The 27,067-nt window shown below is 39.3% G+C and overlaps 2 protein-coding genes across 2 annotated transcripts in view; one reads left to right on the top strand and one right to left on the bottom strand.

The window, feature by feature from the left end:
- Window positions 1-14,505, top strand: part of SPG11 (spastic paraplegia 11 (autosomal recessive)) — a 35,881-nt gene extending 21,376 nt beyond the window's left edge. Inside the window, 16 exon segments of the mRNA XM_009280394.2 lie at window positions 256-513; window positions 734-934; window positions 1,252-1,359; window positions 2,487-2,649; window positions 3,061-3,275; window positions 3,636-4,380; window positions 5,240-5,382; window positions 6,446-6,644; window positions 7,782-7,919; window positions 9,613-9,746; window positions 10,450-10,557; window positions 11,163-11,331; window positions 12,107-12,195; window positions 12,711-12,866; window positions 13,457-13,608; window positions 14,006-14,505. Coding sequence (XP_009278669.2) covers window positions 256-513; window positions 734-934; window positions 1,252-1,359; window positions 2,487-2,649; window positions 3,061-3,275; window positions 3,636-4,380; window positions 5,240-5,382; window positions 6,446-6,644; window positions 7,782-7,919; window positions 9,613-9,746; window positions 10,450-10,557; window positions 11,163-11,331; window positions 12,107-12,195; window positions 12,711-12,866; window positions 13,457-13,608; window positions 14,006-14,186 — 3,159 coding nt within the window. The 3' untranslated portion in view covers window positions 14,187-14,505.
- A 1,578-nt stretch (window positions 14,506-16,083) lies between these two features.
- On the bottom strand, window positions 16,084-24,336 carry EIF3J (eukaryotic translation initiation factor 3 subunit J). Its single transcript, XM_009280469.1, has 7 exons — window positions 24,271-24,336; window positions 21,997-22,054; window positions 21,647-21,738; window positions 21,057-21,171; window positions 19,769-19,927; window positions 18,654-18,727; window positions 16,084-17,155 (listed from the first exon to the last, which is right to left on the bottom strand). Exons 1-7 carry the CDS (start codon window positions 24,334-24,336, stop codon window positions 17,027-17,029), a joined length of 693 nt encoding a protein of 230 aa, XP_009278744.1. The 3' UTR covers window positions 16,084-17,026.
- Between the last annotated feature and the right edge of the window lie 2,731 nt (window positions 24,337-27,067).

The raw sequence follows: 27,067 nt of genomic DNA, 5'->3' as shown, positions 1-27,067 counted from the left end.
CAAGAGACATGACAAAAACGAGTGTCTCTAGGAGGTATTTTAGCTTCATGTAAAAGGATGAGCTTCAATATTTTATTAGAATAATTCATACCTACAGAACACTTTTTCCTCTCTAGGTCTCCAAAAATGTTCTAAAAAATCAAATTGAAGAATGTTTTATTCGTCTTTTCTGTGTATTTAGTGCTTCAGTCCTTCTTCCCCCTCGTTCTCTTTGGATCTCACTCTGTATAGATGCTTTTGGTTCTGTTTTCCTAGGTCATTTCTGTCCTTCAAGATTTCACTCCCATTTTACAAGATCACTTGATGTTGGCGTTGGAGAAGTTACCATTTTTGTGTCCTGATGCAGGGAGTCCTGAACACAGTGCTGCCAGTGTGTTCAAGAGCAAATATGCAGATAGTCTCTTTCAAATCCTTTTTCAATGTCAGGGGAACTCCAACCCTTCATGTTACCTTTTGACTGAAGGATTGAGAGAGCACGCTCCCATTCTGAGTGTTTTAGCAGCATGTTTCCAAGTGAGTATTGATGAAGTTATTTATCTTTTAGAGGAATAAGTAATTAAAAAGTGATGGTTGTGCATAATTATGTTAAATGGTAGATATGTAGGTTACATTCAAGTTTTTTTTCTGTTTTTGTAGTAATTGTAAATAGTATGACATATTTGGCCAAGTGATATATAACGAGGTGATGTTTGTCTCTGGTTATTATAAAACCATCATTTTTGTCATTTGACAGGATGCAAACATTATTCATTGTCTCTGTGTTTGGATAATTACTACTGTGGATGATACTACCAGAGCTGAAGCAACAAACCATATTCAAAGCTCAGCAGAAAATCACAAATGGGATCTTCATGACCTATCAGTTATCTGGAAAGTCTTTTTAGGAAAGCAAAAAAGTAAAACGCTTCTAAATGGCTTTCAGCTCTTTTTAAAGGTAAGGTAATGTCTTTTTAGTGGTATACTTGAGTGTATCTCAAATCATCTTGGAGAGGAGATGGCCTATAGATTCCCCCTCTGTCTTGCTATTTGTGGCCTAGATAACCTGGGTGTAATCCACTGAAAATCCCAGTCAAGTAAGAAAATCTTTGCATGGAAATTCTTCCAATTATTACAAATTTGCAGATCATATATCAACCTTGCATGCCATTTTAATAAATGAGAACTTTGTTGTTCTGGTGCTGAGGAAGACAAATTCTACATTTATTGAGGTACTTTCAGGAAATAATTATAACCTATTTTTGTGTCTTAAAGGATTCCCCTTTACTGTATATACTGGAGATGTATGAACTATGTATGAACTGTAAAAAATACAATGAAGCTAAAACCAAACTGGACAAGTTTCAGGAAAGTCTCACAAAAGTAAGCAAATTCATTTTCTCCAATTGTCTTTGCCTAGGTCTTCCCTTATTAGAATGTGATAGGCATCTAATGTCATATATGAAAGTAATGAAAAAGGGTATGCTTAGAACTATCTAGGAGCTGATTTGTGAAGCAGTAGGTTTCAGCAGATTCTTTTTATTGCTGGCAGTTGATGGAAAAATGTTTTTGACAATTCAAAACCCGCAATGCATTTTTCTAAATCATTTTAAGTTGATATGGGCAGATTGAAATACAATGTCATCCTCCTTGTGTGAGCAGTTTACTGTTTGAAGGTTGGCATTGACTCAAGTAGGACCACTGTTGGTAAATTGAATTATTTGTGGTAAGTGTGGGATATTCTCTATTCTCTATTGACCAGGGCAAGTCAATACTGAGCTGATAAACAAGTGACTTACAGGGAATATCTGTTTAAGAAAGACAACTTTTTTGAATATGTTTCAAAGTTTCTGAAAAAGTCTGTGATATTGCTGTGATATTGCTTTAGTTTTGGTAGTTGTGTAGACTTTTCTTTGAAAATGACTCAGTGAACTGAATTACACACTTTGATTGAAACACTGATTTAGCAGTTGGTTTTAAGAGGACCAAAGTGTTTTCATGCAGTGTTCCTTGTTTGTCACATACAGAAGTTTTCACAAATTATTTCAGTTCTTTCCATCACAATTTTCTAGTTCCCTGAATACCTTGGAAACTAACATTCCATGTCATTAGTGGCTTTCCTTCCTGCAATTCAAGCTAAGGCTGGATCGGTTTCCTTTCCTATGCGCCACTCACATAGTGGATATGCCAATAAAGTATACAGCTCTATGACAAGAGCTATTAATCTAGCAATTTATTTTATCTGTCCATTTCTGGTCTTTCTTGCATCTTTTATCTCTTCCATGATTATCAGGAGTAATTGGTGGCCACCCTGTCATAAAATTTACTACTTTCATATCAAAGTCAAACACACATCAGTGACGGATCAGTGCCCCCTTGGGAATGGCAGTTCATTGTTTCTTAAAGGAGGCAGATCTGGTACGCCTTCCATTTCCAGTGTGATTCCCACCAAAATGCAGAACATATTTGCAAAAAAAACCCCCAACACTTAAAAATCTTTATCTACACAGCTTAAAACTGAAGATGAACCAGCAGCTTCAGAATTACCTGTACAATGGTTGGAATCACAAGCATTGGTTCTTCTTGAATTGATGATGCAGCAATGTAGAACGGAATATGAATTAGGAAAGCTTTTACAGCTGTTTGCCGCAGCAGATAGTCTTCTACTCAATGGTAAATACAGCTTCCTCTCTTAGATCATATTACTGCTTTAATCTCAAGACCACATACAATGTTTTTGGAGTGACTGAAAATGTTTTCTTTAAGTGTATTCATACTGTTTTATTTTTGTGTAAGAATTTATATAACCAGAGTTGGTCCTTATGGTGAATTGCAGTGGTGAAAATGTAATTGTCTGTGTAAGTCTGGGAGAATGATTATGTGCAACTGTTGATGAGGAGTGCACAGACTATCTAGAGAAGTATTTTAGTTATGGATTTAGAGCTTATTTTCAGTCCCATGAAAGCTTTAGAGTGCAAAATCTGTACTCCTCCTCTGGCAGGGTTGCTGCTGAAATAAGTAGCAGAATTTCCTCAGGTTTAGAAACCAGCTGCCTTTAATTGTTTATAAACTCTTTTAAAACAGGCCCTTATGTGAAGAAACTCTGTGCACTCTGTGAGACCCTGAAGGATTCCTCCATATCAATTAATCGCTCCATCCTAACCAGTTACGATGTGGAGACATTTCAGAGTGAGTGCAGATCAATTCTGGAGCAGCTACAAGAGAAAGGAATGTTCTCACTGGCTCGGGAGGTAGCAGCACTAGCTGAATTGCCTGTGGACAACGTAGTTACCCAAGAGGTACAGTATAGTTAAATAATGATATTCACCTCTTAATACTCCTATTACTGGCAACATTGAGAATGTTACTTCTCAGTCTTCCTAAAACACAAATTTTTCTTCAAATCGCTTTTTATTTTAAATGCAAGTACACCAAACAAGTTGACGATAAGTGCTGGGCTGAAAAGGACAGTGTAGCTTTCCTTATTCTCATACTGTTTTTACTTGCTATACAATCAGTTTTATTTGGTGAGAAAAATAGATGGATTTGTTGCATATTGAGACACTTAATCTAAATTCAATTTTTCAGTATTCTAGCCATCCAGTGTGATTTTTCTTTTTTGGAAAGATAGTTATTTAAAACCTTTGTAAATTTTGCAGGTTCTAAGAGATCTACATCGTTTAAGAGACATTGGACAGTGGCATCAAAACCAGACAAGAATTGAATTCTGGAAAAAATGTAACGACAACTTCATTAAAAATTCAATCTCCAGCAAAGCTGCATCTGATTTTTTTTTTAATCAGGCAAACACGGTATTTGAATCTTTAGCTCATGAGAAGATAAACAGCATTATGGAGAGACGTTTGTTGCTTACCCTAGCTGGCCATTGGCTAGCTAAGAATGACTCGGTGTCACTGCACAAATTAGAAGAAATAGAGAAGCAGATCTGGATTTGTCGCATCGCACAACAAACGTTATCCACAGATGAGGGGTCAGGCAAGTCGAGATTTTCCTCCCATATTGTAGTGAACAGGGATCTTACCTTTGATAACTTAGCTAAGGAGTTTTCTTTTTCAAAGCTACCTGCTCTGAACACACCAAAGTACTTAAAACTAGAGGGTCTTGCATTCAGAGAGTCTCAACAGACCTTGGCTAACGATGAGGAGGAATCACTCAGGTTTCTGATCGGATGCCTTCTTGATGAAGGAAGTGTGCATGAAGCCAGCCGTGTTTGTCAGTATTTCCATTTCTACAACAGAGACGTTTCAGTGGTATTGCATTGCAGAGCTCTGGCCTCAGGGGAGACTGATTTAGACAAATTACACACAGATATTCAGACTCTCCTTGTAGCAAGAGAGAAGACATCTGAAAGCAGTGCATCTCAGCAAAGCAGAGTCCCAAGTGGTAAGTAACACTAACCAATTCAGCCACTTGACAAGTAGTACCATTGCTGGGGTTTCACTGGATTCTTCCTCTTTTGTTACAGTGTTAATTTCCCCCCAAATTTCTGCAGGAAATAAGGTCTTCCTGACAGCAGGTTATCTCCTTGGTTCATAAATACTCTAGTGAAAAGAATGTGAAGCCTTGTAATATATATTGCTTGTATGTGCTTCAGACAGGGTGTTTCTGTATACAGTTTCTATAGTCTCTTAACCGTTCATTTTTTATAGTTCACAATTCTGTTCCAGTAAAGTAGCACTGAACATCTATGTTCCTGCTTTTAGAATACACACTCTAATAAATCTTGAGTGTGTTCCTGGAGCTGAAACATGGAAATGCTTTAATTAATATTTTCTCTGAATTCTTTGTACATTATAAAGGGTTTAGTGTTTCTTGTTAATAGCAAGGCTGATAATGTTTATATATAAAGTACTCTGTGCATATTTATGAAGTCTGAATGAGAAAGCTGTCAGCTGGAACATTACTTTCTGATACTAACATTTATAAAGCTTAATAGGAATAGAAGAGAATAAATGAAGCCTAAGCCATCAGAAAGACTGCTGAACCCTTATGTTCTCTTATGCTTAGGAATTTTACATCTGAGATATTATTGTGGATATTTTGGCTCATTTGTGTTCTGTCATATTGTTTGTACCCTAAAACTTAAAAAAAAAAAAAATCACAGGTATCAAGAGCACAGTTTTCAAGGACTGAGAACGTATTATGTATTTGCTACAGATTTCTGGAGTCTTGCTCTAAGTATAAGGCTTGTCGGTGTTATCTGTCTTTATGAGAAAGGAATTTATAGTATTTTTGTTTCCAGCATCAAGCTTAGAAGACTGGACGCACATTGTGGCTCCATCTCCAGATGATCAGGTTGTTATCAGTCTGAAGGCTCTCATAGATGAATGTGTCCATGGAAGAAACTACTGCAGACAGGTTCTCTGTTTATATGAACTTTCTAAGGTATGTGGCTAGTAACATTATTGAAGAAACAAGTGTTTTGTATCAAGCTGTGCTGTGTAAGTTTGTGGAGGAAAGGATAGAGTGGTGAAAGTACTCATCAGGTGCCTGAAACAAGCTTCAGAGGGTGAAATTACCAAGCCTTTGTGTGGAAAAATGTCCAGATGCTTCCTAGGCATGAAGTGTTGAAATGAACTCAACTCCCAGACTCCCCAGGCCCCTACCTCTGATTCCACTAAGCCAGATTTCAGCCTGTGTCTCTTTGATATGCCTTTTTTATAATCTTTCAAGCATATGTTGTTCATCTAGCACTTTGCTTTAGGCCTTTGTTGTGGGATGCCTTCATAATCAACACCAACCCAGAAGTAGACAAAGAGATAGCAGCTGCCTTAGAAGTTTTAGCATGGAAGTGCTCTGCAGGCTCCACACAGTGGCAGCGCTTTACCCAGAAGCTGCTCAGAGGAGTGGCTAATAAGTTCCAAGTGGTTTGACCCAGACAGTGATAGGAGAAGTAGCAGACTGTTGTTTGCTGCCTCTCTGCTCCTTGACCTTCATAACTGCCAGCAGCCCACCTCTGCTTCTTCTCCAGAGGGTGCTGCTGAACACTTCTTTCAGGGTACAGAACCCCTTTCCATGGTACATGGTCCGTATTGTTGGAACGTAGCATTATTTTTTTCTGAATAAAACCAGCAGGTATTTCTTCTAGGTATTTTAAGTGTTAAGGTTTATATTTGGTTCAGGAAAGCATCTTTGTCCATGGCGACAGCTCTGTGAGTATTAAACTTCAAATACAAAGTACTTACATGCCATCCTGATCTGGAGAACATTAATACTGAAGATATACAGATGAAGGCACTGTTAACTGATACGATATACAGATGAAGGCACTGTTAACTGATATAAGGACGGATTATGTTTGCATTTTTTGAAACTGAGTTTTGCCTGCTTCTCCCGCGCTCCCCTCTTACATCAGCTCATCATTAAGATGATGTATGGCAGGTCAGTGTATGTTCTGGACTGGAATTTTTGCTGTGTAGAATTTTCTAAGTGTATGTGTGTTTCTTAGGAATTGAACTGCTCCTACAGTGAAATGTCAGCCCATGACCCTGAAAAAGTGCTTCGAGCAATTCTGTCGTCCCATCAGCCAGACAGATGCAGGAAAGCTCAGGCATTCATCACCACGCAGGATCTCCAGCCTGAAACTGTGGCAGAGCTAGTGGCTGAAGAAATCACACAGGAATTATTGGCGTCTTCAGAAGGGAAAGGTAAAGAGGCTTGAGCTTGTATTTTAGCATTTTTGGTTTGTAAGTGTGGTATCTGTGTATCTAAAAAACAGTCCTTGCTCTCGAGATACTTGAGTGCTAATGATAGTTAGTAATGTTTGGGCAGCTCTTGTATAAGGTTTGTAAACCTTGTACACCTTGTATAAGGTTTTGTACAAATGTCTATTTTTAGTTACCTTTGTGTCCAGTGTGGTGTTGCAGTAGTTAAGGTTTTATTATTGTACATTGTACAAATGTCTATTTTTAGTTACCTTTGTGTGGTGTTGCAGTTAGTTAAGGTTTTATTTTTTATTGATGTAAATGTAATGGTTTTAAAAAAAAAAAGGGTTGTCTGGGTTTTTTAATCATGATCTTTGCAGCCCCACATCATCTGACTTGGGAAGACTCATGTTAATTTCTTTGTGAAAAGCGTGGCCAAAAGATTTTCCCTTTTTTTTAATACTTCGTGAAATGAGGGACATTCCTCAAAACAGCAGGAATTTATCTGGGGGACTTTTCTATTTAAGTAACTTCTACTTTGCCACAACATTAACAACAAAGTTCCATGAGAAACAATGAGCCATCGGATGGAGATTCTTGAGTCCAGGTGTGCTCTCCTCTGCTCCTACTGTCTTCCACTCCGCTACCCCTCACTCTTGCTGCTCCCCTTGTACCAGTTCACTTGGTTAGCTGAGATGATTTGGTGCACCTCCTTTAGAAGAGTCAACTTACTAACCCAGCAGAAAACAAGTCCAGAAAAGAAGAGTTTTCTGTTGAGTTCATGAGTTGAACTGGTTCATGGAAGAGTATGAATCAGAGCCACTGCAAAGGATGGGTTAGAATTGTGTTGTGTGAGGAAGAGGAGCAGCAGCAACCTACTGGATTTGTGAAATTATAGGAGTAATTACAGTAGCAATACAGTTGTTCAGTAGGATTTAATTGGATTGAACTGGCAATGAAGTAGTAACTGATTCTTAAATTTAAGCAGTAAGATCAAAAGTGTCTTTAGAATTGTAGTTCCAAGTCCTAGGTCAGTCTGGATGAAGTTATATTGGTTTGTTTGGGTTTTTTTCTATTAATGTAGCTAATCTCTCCTGAACAATTAGCACTTGTGACCTAACTCTTTCTGTGTGGACACAGGACAGAAACATGTTTTGAACCCTGCAGCTGAGAGTCAGGCATTCCTACAGCTTGCTAAGCTGTGCCAGGATCATACCTTGGTTGGCATGAAGTTATTGGATAAAATTTCCTCTGTACCATGTGGGGAACTGTCATGCAGTAAGTAAATGGCAAATAATACTTGATGTAGCTAGTGCATTACTAAACATGGCATTACTTGGTTTAAAATCACATCGCAAAGAATAAAAGCAATGCTGATGGAAGCATCTATTACTGATGTCAAATTTGATATTAAATTAATAGATCTGGGTATATGCACAGTAAATAAGCATGTTGCTTAAGTGTTGCTTCAGTTTACTTTCCAAACAAAATACAGATTTTTTTTGTGTGCCAACAGCTGGGAAATGCAGTCAGTGAGTTACCCGAACTTCTGTAGTTATATGTTACAGAAGGAGGGTACTGTGACTTTCTTTGTATTAATCACAATTAGAAATTGCTTTCTTTATCCATTTGTTAAACTAACTTTCTAGATCTTTTGTTATTAAAGTCCATTTTACACTTTGCAGCTTTATATACCATGGAGATGTTGTCATTGAGTTTATAAAACATAGCCAAGGTATTTTGGTCCCGTTTTGCCACTGCTAACCAGCAGTGGCAAACTGCTGGTTTAGACTGTTTTTAAAAAAGATTTATTAAGGGCAGTTCAACTCTGAGGAAAACTAATGAGGATAAGATTTTAGTGAGAGTTGTCTCGTGAGTATTAACGTGGGCAGAACTTCCAATGCTATTTTGTCCAGAGTGGTGAGGAAAGAGCATCTTCTAGAACACGTTCTGCAGAAGCAAAAGCATGGCTGACGTTCATGCTGAAACTGTTCCATTAGAATCCAGCTATAATACTGGAAATTTGGAAAAACTTTGTGAGAAAATAAGTAATTAAAAATATCATGTTCCATGTAATCTTTAGGTCCCTGTCACATTTGTCCTCTTGTCAGATCTTAACTTACCCCTTATTTTGTCTGGTTAAGTAAAATAAGGATGAATATTAGTATTTTCACGTATGGCTGACTAAAGTAAGGAAAAGACTCTGAGGAAACAATGTTGGGCATTACCAAACTGTGCTGGAGGACTTTACCTCTCTGAGTGGAGTCTCTGCTAGAGTACCTTTTTACAGGTAGAGGTATAATTGGTTTGTTTCAAAATATGTTGTATAGGTTTATGTCATTAACTGTGTTCTTTTAAAAATCTGCATTTTTAAATACGTCGTGTACCAGTTCATATAATACTACTGCTTTTCTGAAGTGAATTGCATGGTGCTGAGAGTAAAGTCTGAGACTCCACTGTGTCATGATTGCTTTACAGCATTAGATCAGGCCTTCCACAGAAAATGGAATATGCTAAGATGTACTAACTCATTTATTTAGTGTATGGAATTTATGAATGATTTTTCAAACCCAGATGCAAAACTTGTGGCCTTCCTTTTTCAAACGCAGAGCTGACTGGTAATAGTGGGGTGCTAATGTATTATTATATGCTTGTCAATCAAGCGTATTTGGTGGAGGAGATTGGAAGTTTTGTGTGCGGAATAAAATAACGTTTCAGAAAATGATCCAAAAAGCCCAGACTTTCCCACAGATTGAGAAGCCAGACTGAATGCATACTGTTATAGAAACTGTTACTTCTTAAATTTGCATAGGACAGAACCATAATAGCTCGACTTTCTAATCCAATTCTGCTGTTTGTAACTGGGAAGGTTGTGTATCCTCTGCAGAGATGGCATCACTTTTGGAGAGAGGCACAATAATTAACTTCCTCAGCTTATTAACAGAAATATCTGAGTTCTTCTATTCTTCAGTTACAGAATTGCTGATTTTGGCCCATAATTGCTTTAGTTTGACTTGCCACATGGAAGGAATCACTAGAGTCCTCCAAGCAGCACGGCTTCTCACAGATGAACATTTGGCACCTAATGAAGAGTACGGACTTGTGGTATGTGTCTTTGACGCCATATGTGTTTATCCAGATGCTGTATGAAGGTTTCCATGTACACGTTAGCAAATAACTTTGCTCATGAGCAGTGCGGGGGGAGTAGGTGGGTGATGGAATGGAGTACAGTCTTTCACCTCTGGTTGACTGGTCTTGTCCTGCCTGTCCCTAGAAGCTAAGAGTGGGTGTTTGAACTGATGTGCGCAGGTGATGATTTTTATGTTGCAGAACCTCTTATAAGACTTCTCTGGAAAAATAGAGGTGGAGATCGTGGAATGGTGAGGTGGCAACAGTGTAGTAAATCAGAATGGGAATGTCAAGTCATTCAACTACTGGTGAAACGTGATGATTTGTATTACTGGGGTGTCATGCATCTTTAAGTCCTGCCTTGAAAGGACTCCTGGAGTCATGCTCAGTATAATGGCGTCATTGCTAAAAGGTTCACTGCATATTTTTATTTGGTAAAATTATGTCCTTCTACCTCACAGTAAAAAAGATGCAGTAGGTTGGTTTAAAAATAAAACCTCCGGGGCTGTAAGGGAACATCTGCCGGCCTAATGCAACTCACTGCGCCGTGTAGCTGTGTCAGCTAGCACAGCACTCTGGCCTCATGCAGCCTTCTCCCTGCTGCGGCACTGACTGCTTTGAGAGAGAGGATTTTTCTGCTGTACTTCGAGCTTCATACTTAACACTGTTATTTCCACAGGTTCGTCTTCTCACTGGAATTGGCAGATACAATGAAATGACCTACATATTTGAACTGCTGCATGAGAAACACTACTTTGAAGTGCTCATGAGAAAGAAATTAGACCCAGTAGGTGGAGGGAGATAAAGGGGAGAAAACTTGCAGAGAACTGTGTGGCTACATCAGAAACTGATATTTACACAATGTGGAATTATCTGGGGATTTTAATTACTGGAGCGTAGGAAGTGTTATTCAAGTTCATAGTAATAAATTATTTCTGGGTTTTATTCTGGTTTTAGTTTAACAAGTTTGTTCTAATTAGTTCAGTGCTGCAACGAGAGCAGCATTGAAACTTCAAGCTTGGGAATATCACTTAGAGTTTTTATGTCCTGCTTTGGTTTTACTTCTAGTTAATGTTTCATGGGTTTTTAAAAATCATAAATATTCATAGCTTTCTTGTAACACAAATAAAGTCATAAACCAATGTCAGTTTTGACATTTGTATGTAAATAAATAAATAAATGCATAGGTGCTGGATTTTCATACCTGATGTAATGTAGTTAAGCCCAAGTACAATATTGCCATTATGCTTTAAAATAGTATGGAGAAACCTCAAAGAGTATAATGATCACTTTTTGGAAAATTGTACCGGAACAGTTTTGCTTGTGGGTACCAAAATGTGAATAAAGAAAAAGCTCTTCAAATCTTAATCTGATATTCCTTCATCTGACCAGAGCGGGACATTGAAGACAGCTCTGCTGGATTACATCAAGCGTTGTCGCCCGGGGGACAGTGAAAAGCACAACATGATAGCCCTTTGCTTCAGTATGTGTAGAGAAATTGGAGAAAATCATGAGGCTGCCGCTTGCATACAGCTTAAACTCATTGAATCTCAGCCATGGGGTGAGTGGAAACTGCAAAACCAAGACAGGCAAGTTTGTTTAAGAAGGAAGACATGATGGGTAAATGTAGTTTTGATTGCCTGTGTTGTCCTGGTAACATCCATTAAACTTCCACTGTCTGGGAGGAGAGTCCTATTTGCCAGGCTTGGGGTATTCTTGTACTTAACAGTTTATCTGGCTGCTCTGGTATTTTTCAAAGAGTTGAGATTTTTGGCTCTTACCGTAATGTAATGTTCCTTTGGTATCATGCATGGGAGGAGGTAAGGACACGTGCATGCTTTCCTCACTTTAATAGGATGTGACACAGTGGGTTTTTATATAAAGTGTAGTGTTGGGGGTTTTATGTTTGTGCAAGGTAACTTGTTAACATGTAAACCTAGCGAGTTCTGTACAGCTGGGAGAATGCTGGGGGGCACACAGAGATCTCACTGCGGAGCAGTTAGCCAGTACCGTAACGACAACTAAAACAGAAGCTATGCCAAATGACTTTCTGAATTTATCTGGTAATAGTCAGTGCTCATATCTACCACAAATGTATGATTTGGATTTCTTCTCAGTTCTTCAATCACTTGACTAGGTTCCAGCAATAGCTGTGGTCCATTAACTGAACAGGCATCACTGTTTCTTTGCACTTTTTTAATGTTTAATTTTTTTTTTAGTCTTTTGTTGCTTTCTGAAACAACACTAGGGACAGACTTTGTACTGGAAGGTATTTTTGTAACTTACTTTGTCGCCTTTATAAATAATAGGTTATTCTTTTTTTTCCCCCATTTCAGAGGAGTCCCTTCAGGATGTTGCAAATTTAAAGAAACTGCTGATGAAAGCTCTGACTCTCTTTATTGATGCAGCAGAAAGTTATTCTAAGGTAAAATGAGATGGAATTGTATGACTTCTGTACAGCATTGGGAGCACATAAGGAGTGAGCTGAACTGGGAGAACAAACAAAGCTGCTCAAGGGAGGGCGTGCAGAATCCTGTCCCAGTAGAAAAGGAGCAAAGGAATCTCTTGCTCTGTCAGCTCAGCGGTATCCCAGCAGTCTCACCACTGTTGTATCAAAGAGCAGTATGCTGTTCCCTGTTCAGGCTTTAACATCTAGGGTTACAATTAGGTTCCCCAGTTTTGGAGGAGTGACCATGAGCTTAACGAGCAAGAATAGAACAATATAAAGAGTGTTTAAAAACTGGCGTGATTATGATGAAAGTAGTATTTATGGTGAGTGAAGTTTAAAACTAACGGAATATGATCAATGATAAAACTGCAGTGGTCTAAAAGATGAAATACTAGACAACTCCGAACTCATTGTTGCTCTCAGGAATATTTATTGCATTCCTCTAGAAACATGCTTCAGAAGCTTGCATTTGTCTTTGATTTATTAAATAGGACTCCTGTGTCCGCCAGTCCTTGCGCTGCAGTCGGCTAACAAAGCTGATAACCCTCCAGCTGCATTTTCTCAACACTGGTCAGAGCACTATGCTGATCAACCTGAACAGACAGAACCTGATGGACTCCATCATGTCCTTGCCTAGATTCTATCAGGTAAGCCTGGCTTCCTCATCTGTTATTTTTTCTGAAAATGATTGTTTTAAACAGCAGATACTGAAGCACTCTGCTCCTGTGAGCATAATGCTCAGCTCTTGCACGTGGCCACCAAGTCCCGTGACTATTATCCCATGATATTGCTGCAGATGGGACCAAGCTTGGAAATGCAAGCGCAGCCCGGGTGTGGACTGATGCTTTCAGCAGTCCTTGCTGGCTTGCTACCGTCGTACAGCCAGGAGCTTGGCTATCCAGTGGCTGGCATGCTGCTGTGAATCTACACGAGAGCCCTGAAATCTAACCTACATTGGCATCCATCATTTTGTAAATTTGGAAATAAGAGAGAAAAGGGCTTTTTAAAGAGAACAGACAACTCCCCCTCTGACATCTTGTTAAGGGGTTAAGGAAAATTATTTGCAGTATTTTGTTACCCTTGTATGTCTCTGTAACGCAGCTGCTCTCAAGAACAGCATCAAGAGATGGGCCAAACAGAAGACCTAGAATATTTTAAGTATTCTAAGCATAGGAATGTTTCTGTGCAAGAATAAACTCTTCCTGCTCAGTAATTCCAGCATCTGTCCTCCCTGCAGGCAGCTATTGTGGCTGAGGCTTACGAGTTTGTTCCAGATTGGGCTGAAGTTCTGTATCAACAAGTGATCGCCAAGGGAGATTTCACTTACTTAGAAGAATTTAAACAACAAAGACCACTGAAGCCTAGCATATTTGAGGAGATTGCTAAGAAGTAAGTAGTTCTATGGTCAAATTGGAACTTTCTTTTCCACAGGCTACTTTAGAGGAGCAATAGCATGCAAGTCTTAGTACTGTTAAAACCTTTTATGTGATAAAGCGTAGTATATAGGGACTTGAGATCTATGTTCAGTTTCTTAAGCATATTGTGGAAATAATACTGGATCTACCATTTTTAACTGAGCTGGATAAATAGGGTGCCTTAGGGCTGGTCAGATCAAATCTTTTTTAAAATGGATCAGAGCAAAATAAACAACCAGGAGAATCCAATGTACATGTTGAGCACAACCTCTTTTTAAGAAGTATAGTTCTTACAGTTCTGTAGCAAGATAGTCTTATAATCATTGTCTGTGAAGCCTTTCTATTTCAATTATACGTACAATTATTTTCAGAGTTAAACAACACCCACCTACTGATGCCGCTCTGAAAAATCTGAAGAAATTGCTCACTTACTGTGAAGATATCTACACGTACTACAGATTGGCTTATGATAACAAGTTCTATGATGTGGTAAATACGCTTCTGAAGGATGCGCAGACTGGCTGTTGCCTTAATGATATGTTATCAAACTAGAATCCAACCTCCATGAAGTAGAGACTGGCTCTGACAAGTACCAGTGCCACAGCTTCTTGCATGGTTAGTACTGATTCTTTAACAGATATTTTTATCATTTACCTGCTTACAATGATATGCTGCTATGTGCAAGTTACTCCAGAAAACTGGTGGTGGTTGTAAATATTTAAAATGCTGAGACTGTGTTAACCTAAAATTGTGTTTTGTATAATAAATCCTACTGTTTACAAAATACTTGACTAACCAGCAAATACAGACTGGCACAGCTGATGATGAACCACAGAGATCCAGCAGTCCTTTAAATTAGGGGTGTGGATGATGGATCACCATAGGAATTGTATTGTAAGCTGACAAAAGGCTGAAATAGAATGTCCAGAATATCCAGTACATTGACAATGAAATAAGTGGGAGAAAGTTTTAGATACACGCTAGGATAATCCATTCCTTGATTCCAGTCCAATTAGCCTGGTTTTGTTTTCTAGCTTAGTGATAAAGTGAAATAGTCTTGTACGACTCTAAATAGCATACACTTAATTTGCTACTGTCTTGGGAGTAAAAAGTAGTCAAGCACAAATATATTCTTAACGGTTATTAAATTTTAATTCCTTTCCACGCTTAGACAGCCCTACTGGGCAGACAGTTGGTATCGACACCCTGTCAGGAGCTAGCAACCAGAGTATGCTGCCACTTAGATGTTTTGGCAAGTTTACAAGATCGGGTCTGATTGATTTAACTGGGGAGGGGGATGAGACTTGGGACTCTGCTTCAGGCGGAAACCCAGCTTCAGCTTGGATTCTGTATGCTCCCCAAAATAAATGCAGCCTGCAGAGCTTCCAACTAATCCAAAGAAGGGTACCTCCTGTCCAAAAAAAAGGGGGGGGGAGGGCTGACAGCTGACTATAGCATACAGACAGCTTTTAAGTAAAATTAAGCAATGACATTGTACTATATCTCTAAACATTAATGTAGCAAAAATACAATTGCCATAGCAACCCAGTTAATTAGCAAAGAGATGCTAACTTGCATTTATAGCTTACAATCTTTTTGATGCTAACATTTTCATGCTAGCAACCACTGCATATGACAAATACTTACTCACACAGTATTTATCTCAAATCTGCAATGGCAGCGCTAGTAGCTGTACACAGGCATACATAGTACAAGTCACAGCTCCTTTGATAAATAAAACATTTTCTGTAGGGAGGATTATGCCTGAGCAGCACACTATTTAAAATTCCAGTTCTAGTCAGTCTCATAAGACCAAATTAGACCAAGCTGGCTGTGATTAGTCTAAGTTAAATAATGGCTAGCAAGCTTTTAACTTGAACTTTAAAGTTCCTGGCACGAAAGGAGAACCTCAAGCTATCCTTCTGAGAATTACCATCCCTGATCCTCTAAAAATTTGGGACCACTGAACGGGAAGGATCTGGAAGAACGCCTGCCTTGTGGAAGCACACACGTACCCCATCCATATTGGGAACAAATACCTGAGTAAACCGCAAGTTGTAAACGCAGGACTGCTTGTGGTAATGGCAGCTGCCAGTTGGAATAAAATAACTGCTTGCACTAAGGGCCACCCTAAAGTATTCCCGAGGTAAGTACAAGCCACTGAGCTCAGCCGTTCCAGCAATAGAGATGACTAAGTTCATCATGGAAATGGCTGGATTATGGCAGTCTTAAAAGTATTTTGTTTACAATCAGCATCTGTAAGTCTTATCATAAGAAACAGCCATTTGACAAGAATGAAATCTTGCCCCTCTAACACCAGTTAAGTTGCATGTCAGAGCAAAGACTAGACCTAGTAACACAGGCCCAGCACACATCTGTTTTGCAACTCTACCACTTCAAGTATTTTCACTGTAAGATACTAAAAGAACTGGTCCAAAGACAGCCGTAGTGAAGTCTTCAATAGTGATTTTTATTAAATTAGTTGCTTTATAAAACATTGCAGATGTCATAATTGTTAACGTAACAATTTGCCCAACTGTAGTAACTGTTGCAGTTTGCTAAGCAAGTGTTTTTGTTTTTTTTTTTTTAAATGAAAGAAAATGGCTGAGTTGTGAAATATCTACCACAACCCATGAAAGACCAAAAGGAAGTCTTGTGGTTTTTTTTTTTTTACACTTAAACCAGGCAATTAACTGTTAAAGAATACCCAACCCATACAGCTGCATTAGTAGAAATTTGGATGAATGGAAACTAAACTTCATACTCAAGACCCAAGTCGTTTTTTTTTCAAATAAGCAACTCTTCCCTTGTCCTGACCCACCACGTGTTCTGTTCAGATGTCAAGCTTTGAAGTAGTGGGTATCTATCTCAAGTGATGCATTTCCAGGTGCAGTATCCTCACTCTGAAGTTAGCAGTTCCCCTTCACAATATACTGAAAACCTCAAGCTCTAACTTAAGACAAAGCAATTGTAATACTAAGTGCACACCATGCCCTTGCTGCAAACTGCTTTTGTTCATCAAACGAGTCATTCAAGGAGGTACAGTTAAGGCCATGTCGCTGAACTGTGCTGGTAATAATCCTTTGCCGCATTGAAATTCATTTCCAATTTAGTGGCTGTTACTATAAAATCAAATAGCAACAGTTACCATTATCAGCATTTGGGGGTTTTTAACTGCAATTTTTACATAGCTTTTAAATGTCTTAATTCTAACCCCCGACCACAGAACAGGAAGCCCAGTGCTTTAGCACTGACCCGTCAAGAGTTAAACCACCAGCACAGAGATACTGCAATTTTGATTGTAGCATTTGGCAGAATTTAAAGGAAGAAAAGTTGTGCTACATGTTTAAGGGATTATGGGCAACAGAAAGACAACAGAAGGGAGATAAATGTCACATGAAGTCTTCAAAGTCTTGTACGTATTCTCCATCGTATCCTCCGTAATCAGCCAGGTCATCTTTCATAGTAGCCTTTAAACCACCTCCAGGCACAACACCTTTTTTCTTCTTTTTGGCTTTATTCTGCTTAAATAGGAAGAGCATGTTTACTTCAAAATCCACCGTAATTTGTCATTACACTAATTAGAGTAATGCCACATGTCTTTGGGTATGAGCATTCGCATACCCATGCGGTGAACACACTGTTGCCAATGTTTTCTACCCTTGCATTTCATCCCACAATGCAGTCCAGTCATAGTAAAGCTATGATATTTTCAGGTGTCCCACAGCTCCCTGCATCACATACTTGCCCATGTTTTTTCTGTCTTTCATCCTATTTTACCTAGACTCTAAACAAGTAGAAGAACTAAGTAAATGCAGAGTCTAGTGTTTAGTTTTGTGAAATTACCAATTTAATTAAGGAATTTATTGTGGTTTTTATCACCATAGTGGCTGAATGTCTTCCTTGCAAAAAAATGGAAGTCCTAAACAAACTTTACAGAAGATTTCACAGTAAAGCTCTTCCTTACTGGACTGGTATACTTGTAGCTTTCAGTGGTTGACCAAACTAATTTACATGAAAAGCCAGGAGAGAAGGATATTAAAATAGGAAGTATACATACTTTTTCTTTTTAAACTTGTTTGGTTCAACAAGTCACAGGCTTCTCTCCAAAGTGCAGTTTGTATTAAAGAAAAACTTTATCACGTTTGCCAAACTCCAGACTGACTTAATGCATTAACACACTGTACATAAAGTTTCTTTTGCATTAAGGTGCTTCACTCACACCTGGAGAGTTAGAACTGGCATCACAGAACACCACCTGCCACTGGCGCAGTTTGTGTCTAAGAGGTTTCCCACTTCACATTTACAAGTTACTACTTACATTGACAATGCGCTGCCATTTGTTTCCTACCAATCCTCCAGTCTCATTTAAAACATACCAAGAGTTGCACTGCTAGTCATATTTTCTGCCTGATTTTGTTGCTATCTAACAATTCAATTAATCATTGAACTCCAACCCACCTGGAGTTCTAACGCAGATGTATGCTATAAAACACAATGTTTTGCATCGCTTAAGCATCAGTTAAGCTATTACATCACTTTTTAAAACTTACTCTTCCTTGCCTATGCAGTTATTGCTCCTTTAGTTTGCATGACAGCGTAAAAATCCCAGTTATCTGCTATTCAAAATCCCAAAGATTGGCAAAGATTTAAGTTGCTTCCATAAACTGGCATTAAACTGACACTTAACTCTAAATGAGGCTGGCTTCTGTCTTCAGGATATGGGTGTAAGCCATTTTAACTCCGAGACAGCATAAAACATCACAAGGTTAGCACGCAGGTAACATTTATATAAATTAATCAAGGTTTTGCCTATGATCTCTAGATTCAGTCAACTCCTGATTACCTCACACAGTGAGGATTTAACGCTAAACCAGTATCCAAGGTTATCATTTAATCTCCTGCTAACCACCTCTAACAAAATCAACAGTTCAAGTCAGTGTGAGACCTATTCCCATTTTTCAGATTAGCACCTTTAGCGGGTATCGTTACTGCTGCAGAAACATGTAGAAGTCTTACCTTTTCTTGTTTTTGTTTTTCACTGCATAGTACTGTCAAAGTATTTGTGATCTTTTTCAAATCATCAATTTCCACTACATCGGCAGGGGGGAAAAAGATTCCTCATTAATATTGTTCTTAGAAGGCAGTTAAATAATCTAACATCAACATTCTCTAAAAACTAGAAATAAGCATTAGTAGTAAGTACGGGCAATTACTTGATTTAAATGAGCAAAATACAGACTGGGTAATTCTGGTCCTTATAATCACAATTACTATTTCAGATGGTCCCTAGTAAGCAGCTTGAATGTTGTAGAAGCTAAAACTTGCAAATTAAGAGTTAGTGAACACAAGAGTCTTAATGAGGAGGCATTTGAACAGTAGAACAGGAATACAGTAAAACGTATCAAAAGGAGCGGTGGATTAACAATAAATTATTATGAACAATAAATGGTCCAAGAGGTTACGAGTCCTTCACTTTAGAAGATCTGGAATCCATTTGAAATTTAAGTTACCAGTTCCAATCAGCCAGTGATCACAATACTAGTGCTGTATTTATACAGCACTAAATAGTATCAAGTTACCACTTCACTGAAGGACAACATGTGTACAGTACAGGAAAAGATATCAAGCAATGAATTCACCGAGTACTTCAGCCTACCAGAGCAATGGAAAAAAAATGAGTTTAAGTTAGTTTTATCTCTGTATACTTACATGTTGAATTCCAGAACAATTTATTTTGCAGTCCCAGAATTACATGAACTCAATTTTATAATAGTTTCCTTCCAAATGAGCTACTCAAGTTATCTGGCTCAGAGAATTTTTATTATTATTGTTATTTTAGAAATGGCTTCAAGAAAAACATGTAAGGTTTAGATCAGCATAAAAATTCACACTTTTTAAAATGACTGTCTTTAATTGACGTGCAGAAAGAGTAACTCTTGTACAAGCACACAATCTAATAAAGTTTGTGGGAATGGAATTGGATAGTAGTCAGTGAAACAGATTAGTACTTCATTTAGTATAAACGACAGATCGATCTCGATTTAACATTTACTGTAACAGCATGTTTTCAACTTCAACTCTATTGCAATTTTGGTAGCAGGGCATTCTAGGATGTCTTTCACTTAACTTACATGAAATACATACGTCTCGAACTAATGCTTCCAAAAAACTGGCGTAATGTAATGATTTTTCATACTGTGTAATTTTCTCTTTTAGTAGTTTGCCAAATTCCGTAAAGTCGTCTTTTGAAGAGGGATTCATGGCATCTATTCCACAAGTGTTATTTACACCTGCATGGAAAAACAGAGGTGGTATAGAAAACATTAGCTGTGATCCCTAAAAGATGACACCAGAGGAAACAAGTAACCTTGTTCATACTCAGTTCCTCACCTCCACTGAAGCTTTACAAAACCAAAGCTGAGGTTTGCCCGCTCACTTCCCACTGGCTTCTGCCACACAAAAGCTAACAGCCTGCGTTACTAGCCTGTACAGACAGAGATTTTGCTGCAAAGCTTAGTAATTTGAACCAGCTATTCCTATTCTCTGGAGCAACGTGCACTACATGAAGCCCCTTTCCCCTTAAATAAGGAATTCCTGTCTTGAGCTCCTAAGTGCAAAATTTAGTTGGTTCTGCAACTGTATTCAATGCATCCCCCCCCCCCAGGCCCCTTTATTTTTCAGAAAGTTTTTTGCACCCCCCCCCCCCCAAGGCACCTTACTTTCTCAGAAGACTCGCAGAGCAGAATTTTCACTGAGTAATAAGCTGTATAATTCACTATAATCAAGGAAACAAGCTTTCATGTTTGAAGAATGCTGCTGTGAATCAGTATCTTTGCTAGTTCTGTCAAAGCACAAAACCAGAACGATCTGCTTTAAGTCTACTTCATCTACGCTGGGAAACAAGCTCATTCCACTAACTTAACTGGCTTTCCCAACACCTAGCTTATTACATAGATTGCCTGAAGTAAAGCATGCATGAGTTATGCTGTGCCACACTCGTCGAAAGCCTCATTAAATCCATGTTGTAAAGCACGTCAGAACATTAAGAGACAGCACTTTTTTATTTTCTTTTTACACACTCATCTTTTTACCAGAAGTACCAATATGTTGGAAAATTTAGTCAGATATCTTTTTCCTATAGCCTCCTACCACAACATGTTAAGAAAAAGCACCTTCTATTCTAAAGAGGTTTTTGTGGTTCTTGCAATTAGTCCTTAGTACCAGGACGTGCCTCCAGTAGTTTGAATTTAAACCCCTCTTAATTCTCAGTAACACAACCTGCATGTGCTCCAACAGTCAAATCCTGCTCCGTTCTTTTTGCAGGGTATCAACACATAACACAGTTTTATTTAAAGGATACAGTGCTTTTGTCATGCTACAGTTACATCGACTCGCTTGGCTCGGGCACAGCACACTTACCAAATGTTTCTTTTGCTAACTCGAGGTCCGACTCCTCTTGTAATTTCTTTAGTCGTAGTTTGTCTGCTAATTGTTCTTCTGGTGTAAGTTCTTTATGTTCCTCTGGTGCCTCTAACTGAATTAAAAAACGTATACAGGGAGAACGTTATATTTCTTACCCTTGAGCAGAGGTAGTATAAGAAATCGTGTTTTTTCCAGTGCCATTTGAATAGCTTACTTCTGCCTGAAGTTGATACACCTCAAGCATGTACAAACCTGAAAAGCACCCCAATACAGTATAACAATGCCACCTTGTTTAAAAAATTGTTCATTTTACAAGAAGTAGGAAGAAACACCTTAGTTCTAAGTTTGACATTGCATGTTTTACCATGAGGTGCATACGAAAGAAACAGCGATAAGCATTATTTCAATAACCTAGTGACATTACAGAGAAATTAAAGCTAACATCCCCCAGATGTTATTAAGTACAAGACTTAAGTTTGTTTTGTCAGAATAGTTAAGATCTTTACTGTTTTTGTTCAACCTCAAAAAAAAAAAAATCAAACCTGCCCTCTAAATTTTACAAGACCCGGAAGAAAAAAAGGAGTTACCCTCTTTTTAAGCTCCTCTTGCTTTTTCTTCTGTAGCTTTTCTTTTTCTTTTATTTTTTCTGCTATTTTCTTTTTTTCTGAAACTTTTGGTTCTGTAAAACATAAAACAATAGAGCTCTCGAGAGGTCTACTGATTTTTTTTTTTTTCAGCAACTATAGAAACACTAATCAAAGAGAAAGCCACGGAGCTCAATTACTGGAATCTGAACACAGGGTTAAAAGACATGCTTTGTCAAAAACAAAACCGACCCTATTTGGAAAGTGGTTTTGCTTCTTCAGATACACTCAAGACAAAAGCAGTGTCTGTTCTGATGCTGCATACAGAGCCACGTATTCCTTTCAAGTCTTACCTTGTTTTATCTCTGTCTCCTTTACTTCCTCTTCTTCCTCCTCATCATCCCAGTTATCCTACAAAATAAGTTTTAATTAAGATTCTTTTACAGATACTTTCTACTTGTTTAGGTAACAAATACAAAGAACAGTAGCTTACATACAACCTCTTTAAATGCTCACATACCCATTAATCTTGTGTATTGGAGTGAGGAAGTGGGGAGGAAGTCACGAGAGCTGTACAACAAGGGTACTGCTTTTGGGAGTTGACCAAGACGTTTCAGGACCAGTTCTTACCATGAAAAAGGCAGCTTTTATTCAAAGAATCAGAAAGCTCATGTCAATATAGTAACAAAAGCAAGATCGTGAACAGTCAAATCAACACCCACAGTAAAACATGAGTTTATTATAATTTCTTGTATTACACGTTACAAGATACTGGAATGTCATCAGATGCATGCCTGTAGTACAGCCACCACTGGAAACAGACAACTCTGCTGAAACCACTTTAAACCAGAACACGCTGTCACCATCACCAGAAGACCAATTCTTTCCAAGATACCCGCTCCCCACGGCAGACCGGCACCAGCGTGCCCCTCTCCCCTGTGCTGGGAAAAGCATTCAAGTGGCTGCACGTGGAACTGCGACACAGGGGTGAACGCTAACCCAGACCTGCTGCCAACACAACGCGCAGCAGACAAGGCTGTGCTGCAGGAGCAGAGAAAGCAGCAGTAAGCAGACAGAGGAGAATGCAGGGGGCCCAGCTTCAGGCAGGAATACCAACTTTTAACCGTCACAAGACCACATTTTGCACCAACGACTACTGCTTTTTTAATAAGTAAAGGAGCTATCAAAAGACTCTTCCCACAAACAAATCACTTGAATGTTCTCCAACAGCCATCACGTTCTCGAGTGTATTTTCAAACAGTCTCAGCTGTGGTGTTTGCAGTAACTCTGCCTCCAGTTTTCACCTTCAGCATGTTCAGGATTCATGGTGGTCCTCAGCCACTGCGCTGCACGCCTCACCGTCAGCCATCGCTCACAGCCCTCCTTCCTTTCAGTGCCACCGTCTCCCACTCCGCACGGCCACTGTCTTGTACCCAGGTGGATGATCCCTGGTTCAAAACACTACATATGGTTCAACTGAATACCGAGGAAGCATCGTTTTCTACAGAACTGACCTGCTGATGTCATCTGCAGACTGCCAGCAGTAATTCTGCAGTTTCTTCCTGACAGTTATCTGGGTAAGGGTTATGGGAATATATTCTTGTCCTAATGCCACTGCAAATTCAAGCGGATGGCCTCCGCGTGGAATTCAATGCTCTAAAACTGATCTGAAGTTACATTATGTGGTACTCGGCATGCACACACCAGCAGTTAAAGCCAAGAAATCTCACAGGAATCTAATTTTAGTCACCTGTTTCAACTCAACTTGCAAGCTTAAGAGATTACATTTGACAAGACCTAGTTTACACAGAAATCACACATACTGCCAGTACATCATTATAGGTAACCTTAAAAACCATAAATTCTGAATTTTGTGATTTCCACCTCACAACAGTAATGCAAGCTGTCATGCAAGCTATTTATTAATGTCTAAGGGTTGCTACTGGCACGGCAAAATAAAAGACATCAGTGGAAGAACTTGGTATTTTACTGCAACGTGCTGATCCAAGCAAGGAAGACACCCGAGTTCATCTACCAGCTCACTCAAGTTAATTGGCACTTGTAAGGGATTCAGCTTCTCTTCCACATTCCAAGAAGCTGACTTGAATTTGGAACAGCATTATTTTAGCTCATATCTAATTAAGAGTTTGTTACACCTGCTTCTTAAATAGCTCTTTTCATTACTGCTGTATATAGCTTGCTGCCTATCCCTTGCCCTGTCCTTCACAGACAGATTTTAAAATCAAGTATTTTACGGTGCAAAACCCCAGAGGAAGGGCACCCTGTCCATTATGTAAAGGTACTCACGGGATTGAAGGAAACTACTGCATGCCATTATTATGTTTGGGAGATTTAACAGAGGGTACGTGGGCAAGGACTTCCATGCGATGACAGATGTGCTCCTTCCCCGCAGCAGACCACGTCCCTGCTAGCCATGCCTGCACGGGGACAGCGCACGATGGCAGTTTTAGCTTGCAAAGCTGAGATGATAAAGCAATGTAGAAATAGCAGACCCTTCAGCGGGCAGCGTGACCGCCTGCCATATGGCCCAACCTCCCCCTGAGCTGTTAGATGGAATTTAAGATCTTGACTTCAACCGAAGGGATTGTCGACTGCCAGGAGCCTACCCACAGCTCCACCAGCAGAACAACGCTGCTGGAACCAGAGTCAGGCAGCCGCGAGTTCAGCGTCATCGGAGGAACGCTCCAGGTACGGCAACCGGTGAGACATGACCATCTGAGGATTCACTCTTCAACCTGGTGTGCTAAGATATGCAGGTCTCCCAGCTGTGCTGAATACTGTCTCACTCTTCTCCAAGCTTTTGTTTTTTTTAAACAGCAACAGAACATGATTAATATATTGGGCAGACTTTTCTTTTTTTTTAATGGGGGGTCGGGGGGAGCATCCAAATATACACCTATTTCTGTGTTTTATAAATTCCAGTGAACTCTCTTGGAGGAAAAGAAAATTGCTTTAGTGCTGTATCTTTGCACTGATACTAAGTAATTCAAAGAGGACATCTTTATTCCAGAGTATTTCAACAATACGTATTTATGTATACTTAAGTAAAATAAGGCTATTGAAAACATCTTCCACGCAAATAAACCCCTGATGAGAGCAGCTCTCTTACAATTTCATAAGCTCCATCACATGTACCTTAAACATACAATAATGCACATTATTCCCCCCAAAAACCAGAAGACGTAATTGGAAAGTGACAGGTACGCCAGCATTTAGGTTCCCAGCTAAACCTGAATGCTCCCCTTCAAAGAGAAATGACTGTACCATCTCAAAGGCTGCCGCCTGCATGACAACACACCCATTTCCCAGTTTTGGCTTTGCTAAGCACAGAATTGCCCAAGAGTAAATAGATGAAAATTCCTTGGCAGGAGGCCTGTCTTCTTGGGAAACTTGTGTTCAGGGTAACGTTGGAGATTAGCATCTTCATCAGTAACAAAACTAATTTTAAACCTGGGGAAGTCAAAGCTTCCTAACTTAACAGTTACTTTGAGTTCATTACTAAAAAGTCTTCCAAAATAAACTACAGATTTTGAATGCATAAAACACATTCCAAAATGTAAAATATCAACCTTAAGACAAGCTAATCGTCAGAAAACACTTTGTGCTTCTATTTTAGACCATGTCATTTTTCTTACGCAGGTACTTCCGCAAGGTGGACCCTCACAAACAAGGTACCTAGAGCCAAAGCAACCACCTCCCAAGCTCAGTTCTGTCATCTTTAGCGTTTATACAGGAAGAGCAAATCAAAGTAAAATAAAACAGCTTGCTTTGCTGGTCCGGTCCTTCTCTCTAGATGCAACTCCAGTATTAAAACCATAATCCCTCAGAAAGAGTTAAGTGGTTGCATTCTTATTACACGTGGGAAAACTTTGTTCCTTTAATAAAACAGCCACAGAAAGCACTGGTGTCTTCGAGAGAATAACACCTTAGAGTCCAGTTCTCTTGGACACATTCTGTCGCAGCAAAAAAGTTTCTCACTTTCAAAGGAAGGAGGAAGAGCAAGCATCACAGAGACAATGAGTCTAAGATACATGTGTATATATACACATATACATATATAAATTATATATATGCATAGTGTTACATTCTAACCACACTCTGTACAGATGACTGTAGCTACTGTATACAGAAATACCTTTACTTAAGTTTGCCTGCTGTAATGTGCCACCTATGATAACTATAGGGTATGGGTGTTATTAAATTTAAGAAGGAAAACGGACAACCTGTAACTCACAAAATTTGTTAGTTTTTTGTTTTGTTTTTTTTTTAAGAGAGGATGAGCTACTTTTTTCATACTATTTATAAAAAGAATACCAGCCTAAGCACCAAGGACAACTGTGTTGGTGTTTTTCAGAGATTCTGGTAACACAGTCAGCAGCCTAAATAACAAACCCAACGAGTCCTCACCCAGTAAGCAGCAATACTCTACTTCAGAAAGCGTCATATTTGTGACCATACTAGAGTGACCAAGTCACCTCGTGAGACTGTCTATTACAGTATCTCAGTGGCTTGATCTGAAACACAAAGGTCTTTTTCAGTTGACCTATTTCCATTCCTTATATTCATCAAGCACGTTCCTTGTATGTTCCCTGGCATAATTTTGCTTACTGTCTGTATGAACGCGGAGCAAACTGAGGTTTCTGTGGCATCCACCATTCAGTCACCCTGGCTAGTTAAGGGACAGCTGGAACTAAGTAGGAGAAAACCAGCTTTTAAGGAAGGTCTGCTTTCATAAGCATGAGAAATGAACATCTGCAGGTTTTAATACTGATTCCATGCAGACATCACTCTTTGAAACACGGTAAAAATTCATTCCAAATAGTGCCTTAAGTAAACATATTTTAAGTGATGTGGGCACTACCAAATCTGAAACCGCACAGTAAGACTGCTGAACTTTCCAGCTGTGGCGGTGGGGCCTGGGGTGTGTGTGTGAAGAAGTAGGAAAAAGGGGTGGAAAAGACATGCTGCTACAACACAGAAGTTTCTGGTCAATAGCAGACACACAAATGCAGCACTGCTTTCATTAAATCCAATCCTAATGTCTCAGCGCACCATACTCAAGACTACGAATCTGAAAGGCTACAGAAAGCAAGGGGAAACTAGCCAGCCACAGAAAAGCGCCCAGAAGCCTGGCAAGCAGCTGGGAAGCAGCAGGTGGATCCCCCAGACAACAGGCTTGAAAAGCGTCTGTCTATCTGTCTTTTTCTCCCCCGGAAGACCCAACACAGCGGGAACGAGCCTCGGGCAGAAACGCCCGCTCCGAGCGGGGATTAAGGGGCACGGGGCAGAGACAGACTCGTTTTCCACTTGGCATTTTGACTTGTCATCTGTAACCGACCGCTGCCCTTTCAGAGCGCCAACACCCGAGAGTCGTTTCTACACAGGCGGAGCCGCCGAGATCCG

The sequence above is a fragment of the Aptenodytes forsteri genome, unplaced genomic scaffold, assembly GCF_000699145.1.
Source record: "Aptenodytes forsteri isolate BGI_AS27 unplaced genomic scaffold, ASM69914v1 Scaffold83, whole genome shotgun sequence".
Classification (NCBI taxonomy): domain Eukaryota; kingdom Metazoa; phylum Chordata; class Aves; order Sphenisciformes; family Spheniscidae; genus Aptenodytes; species Aptenodytes forsteri.
Note: the sequence above shows the minus strand (reverse complement) of the source record. Positions and strands in the feature narration are given on the sequence as shown.

Bases quoted from the DNA above. Each gene is read 5' to 3' on its own strand.
- EIF3J (XM_009280469.1), bottom strand. From the start codon at position 24,336: ATGACGCTGAACTCGCGGCTGCCTGACTCTGGTTCCAGCAGCGTTGTT. The intron at 22,055-24,270 runs GTAGGCTCCTGG...CTTATTTTGTAG, and splicing joins TTCTGCTGGTGGAGCTGTGG to GATAACTGGGATGATGAGGA. The intron at 17,156-18,653 runs GTAAGACTTCTA...CTATTTAAGCAG, and splicing joins AAAAACAAAAACAAGAAAAG to AATAAAGCCAAAAAGAAGAA.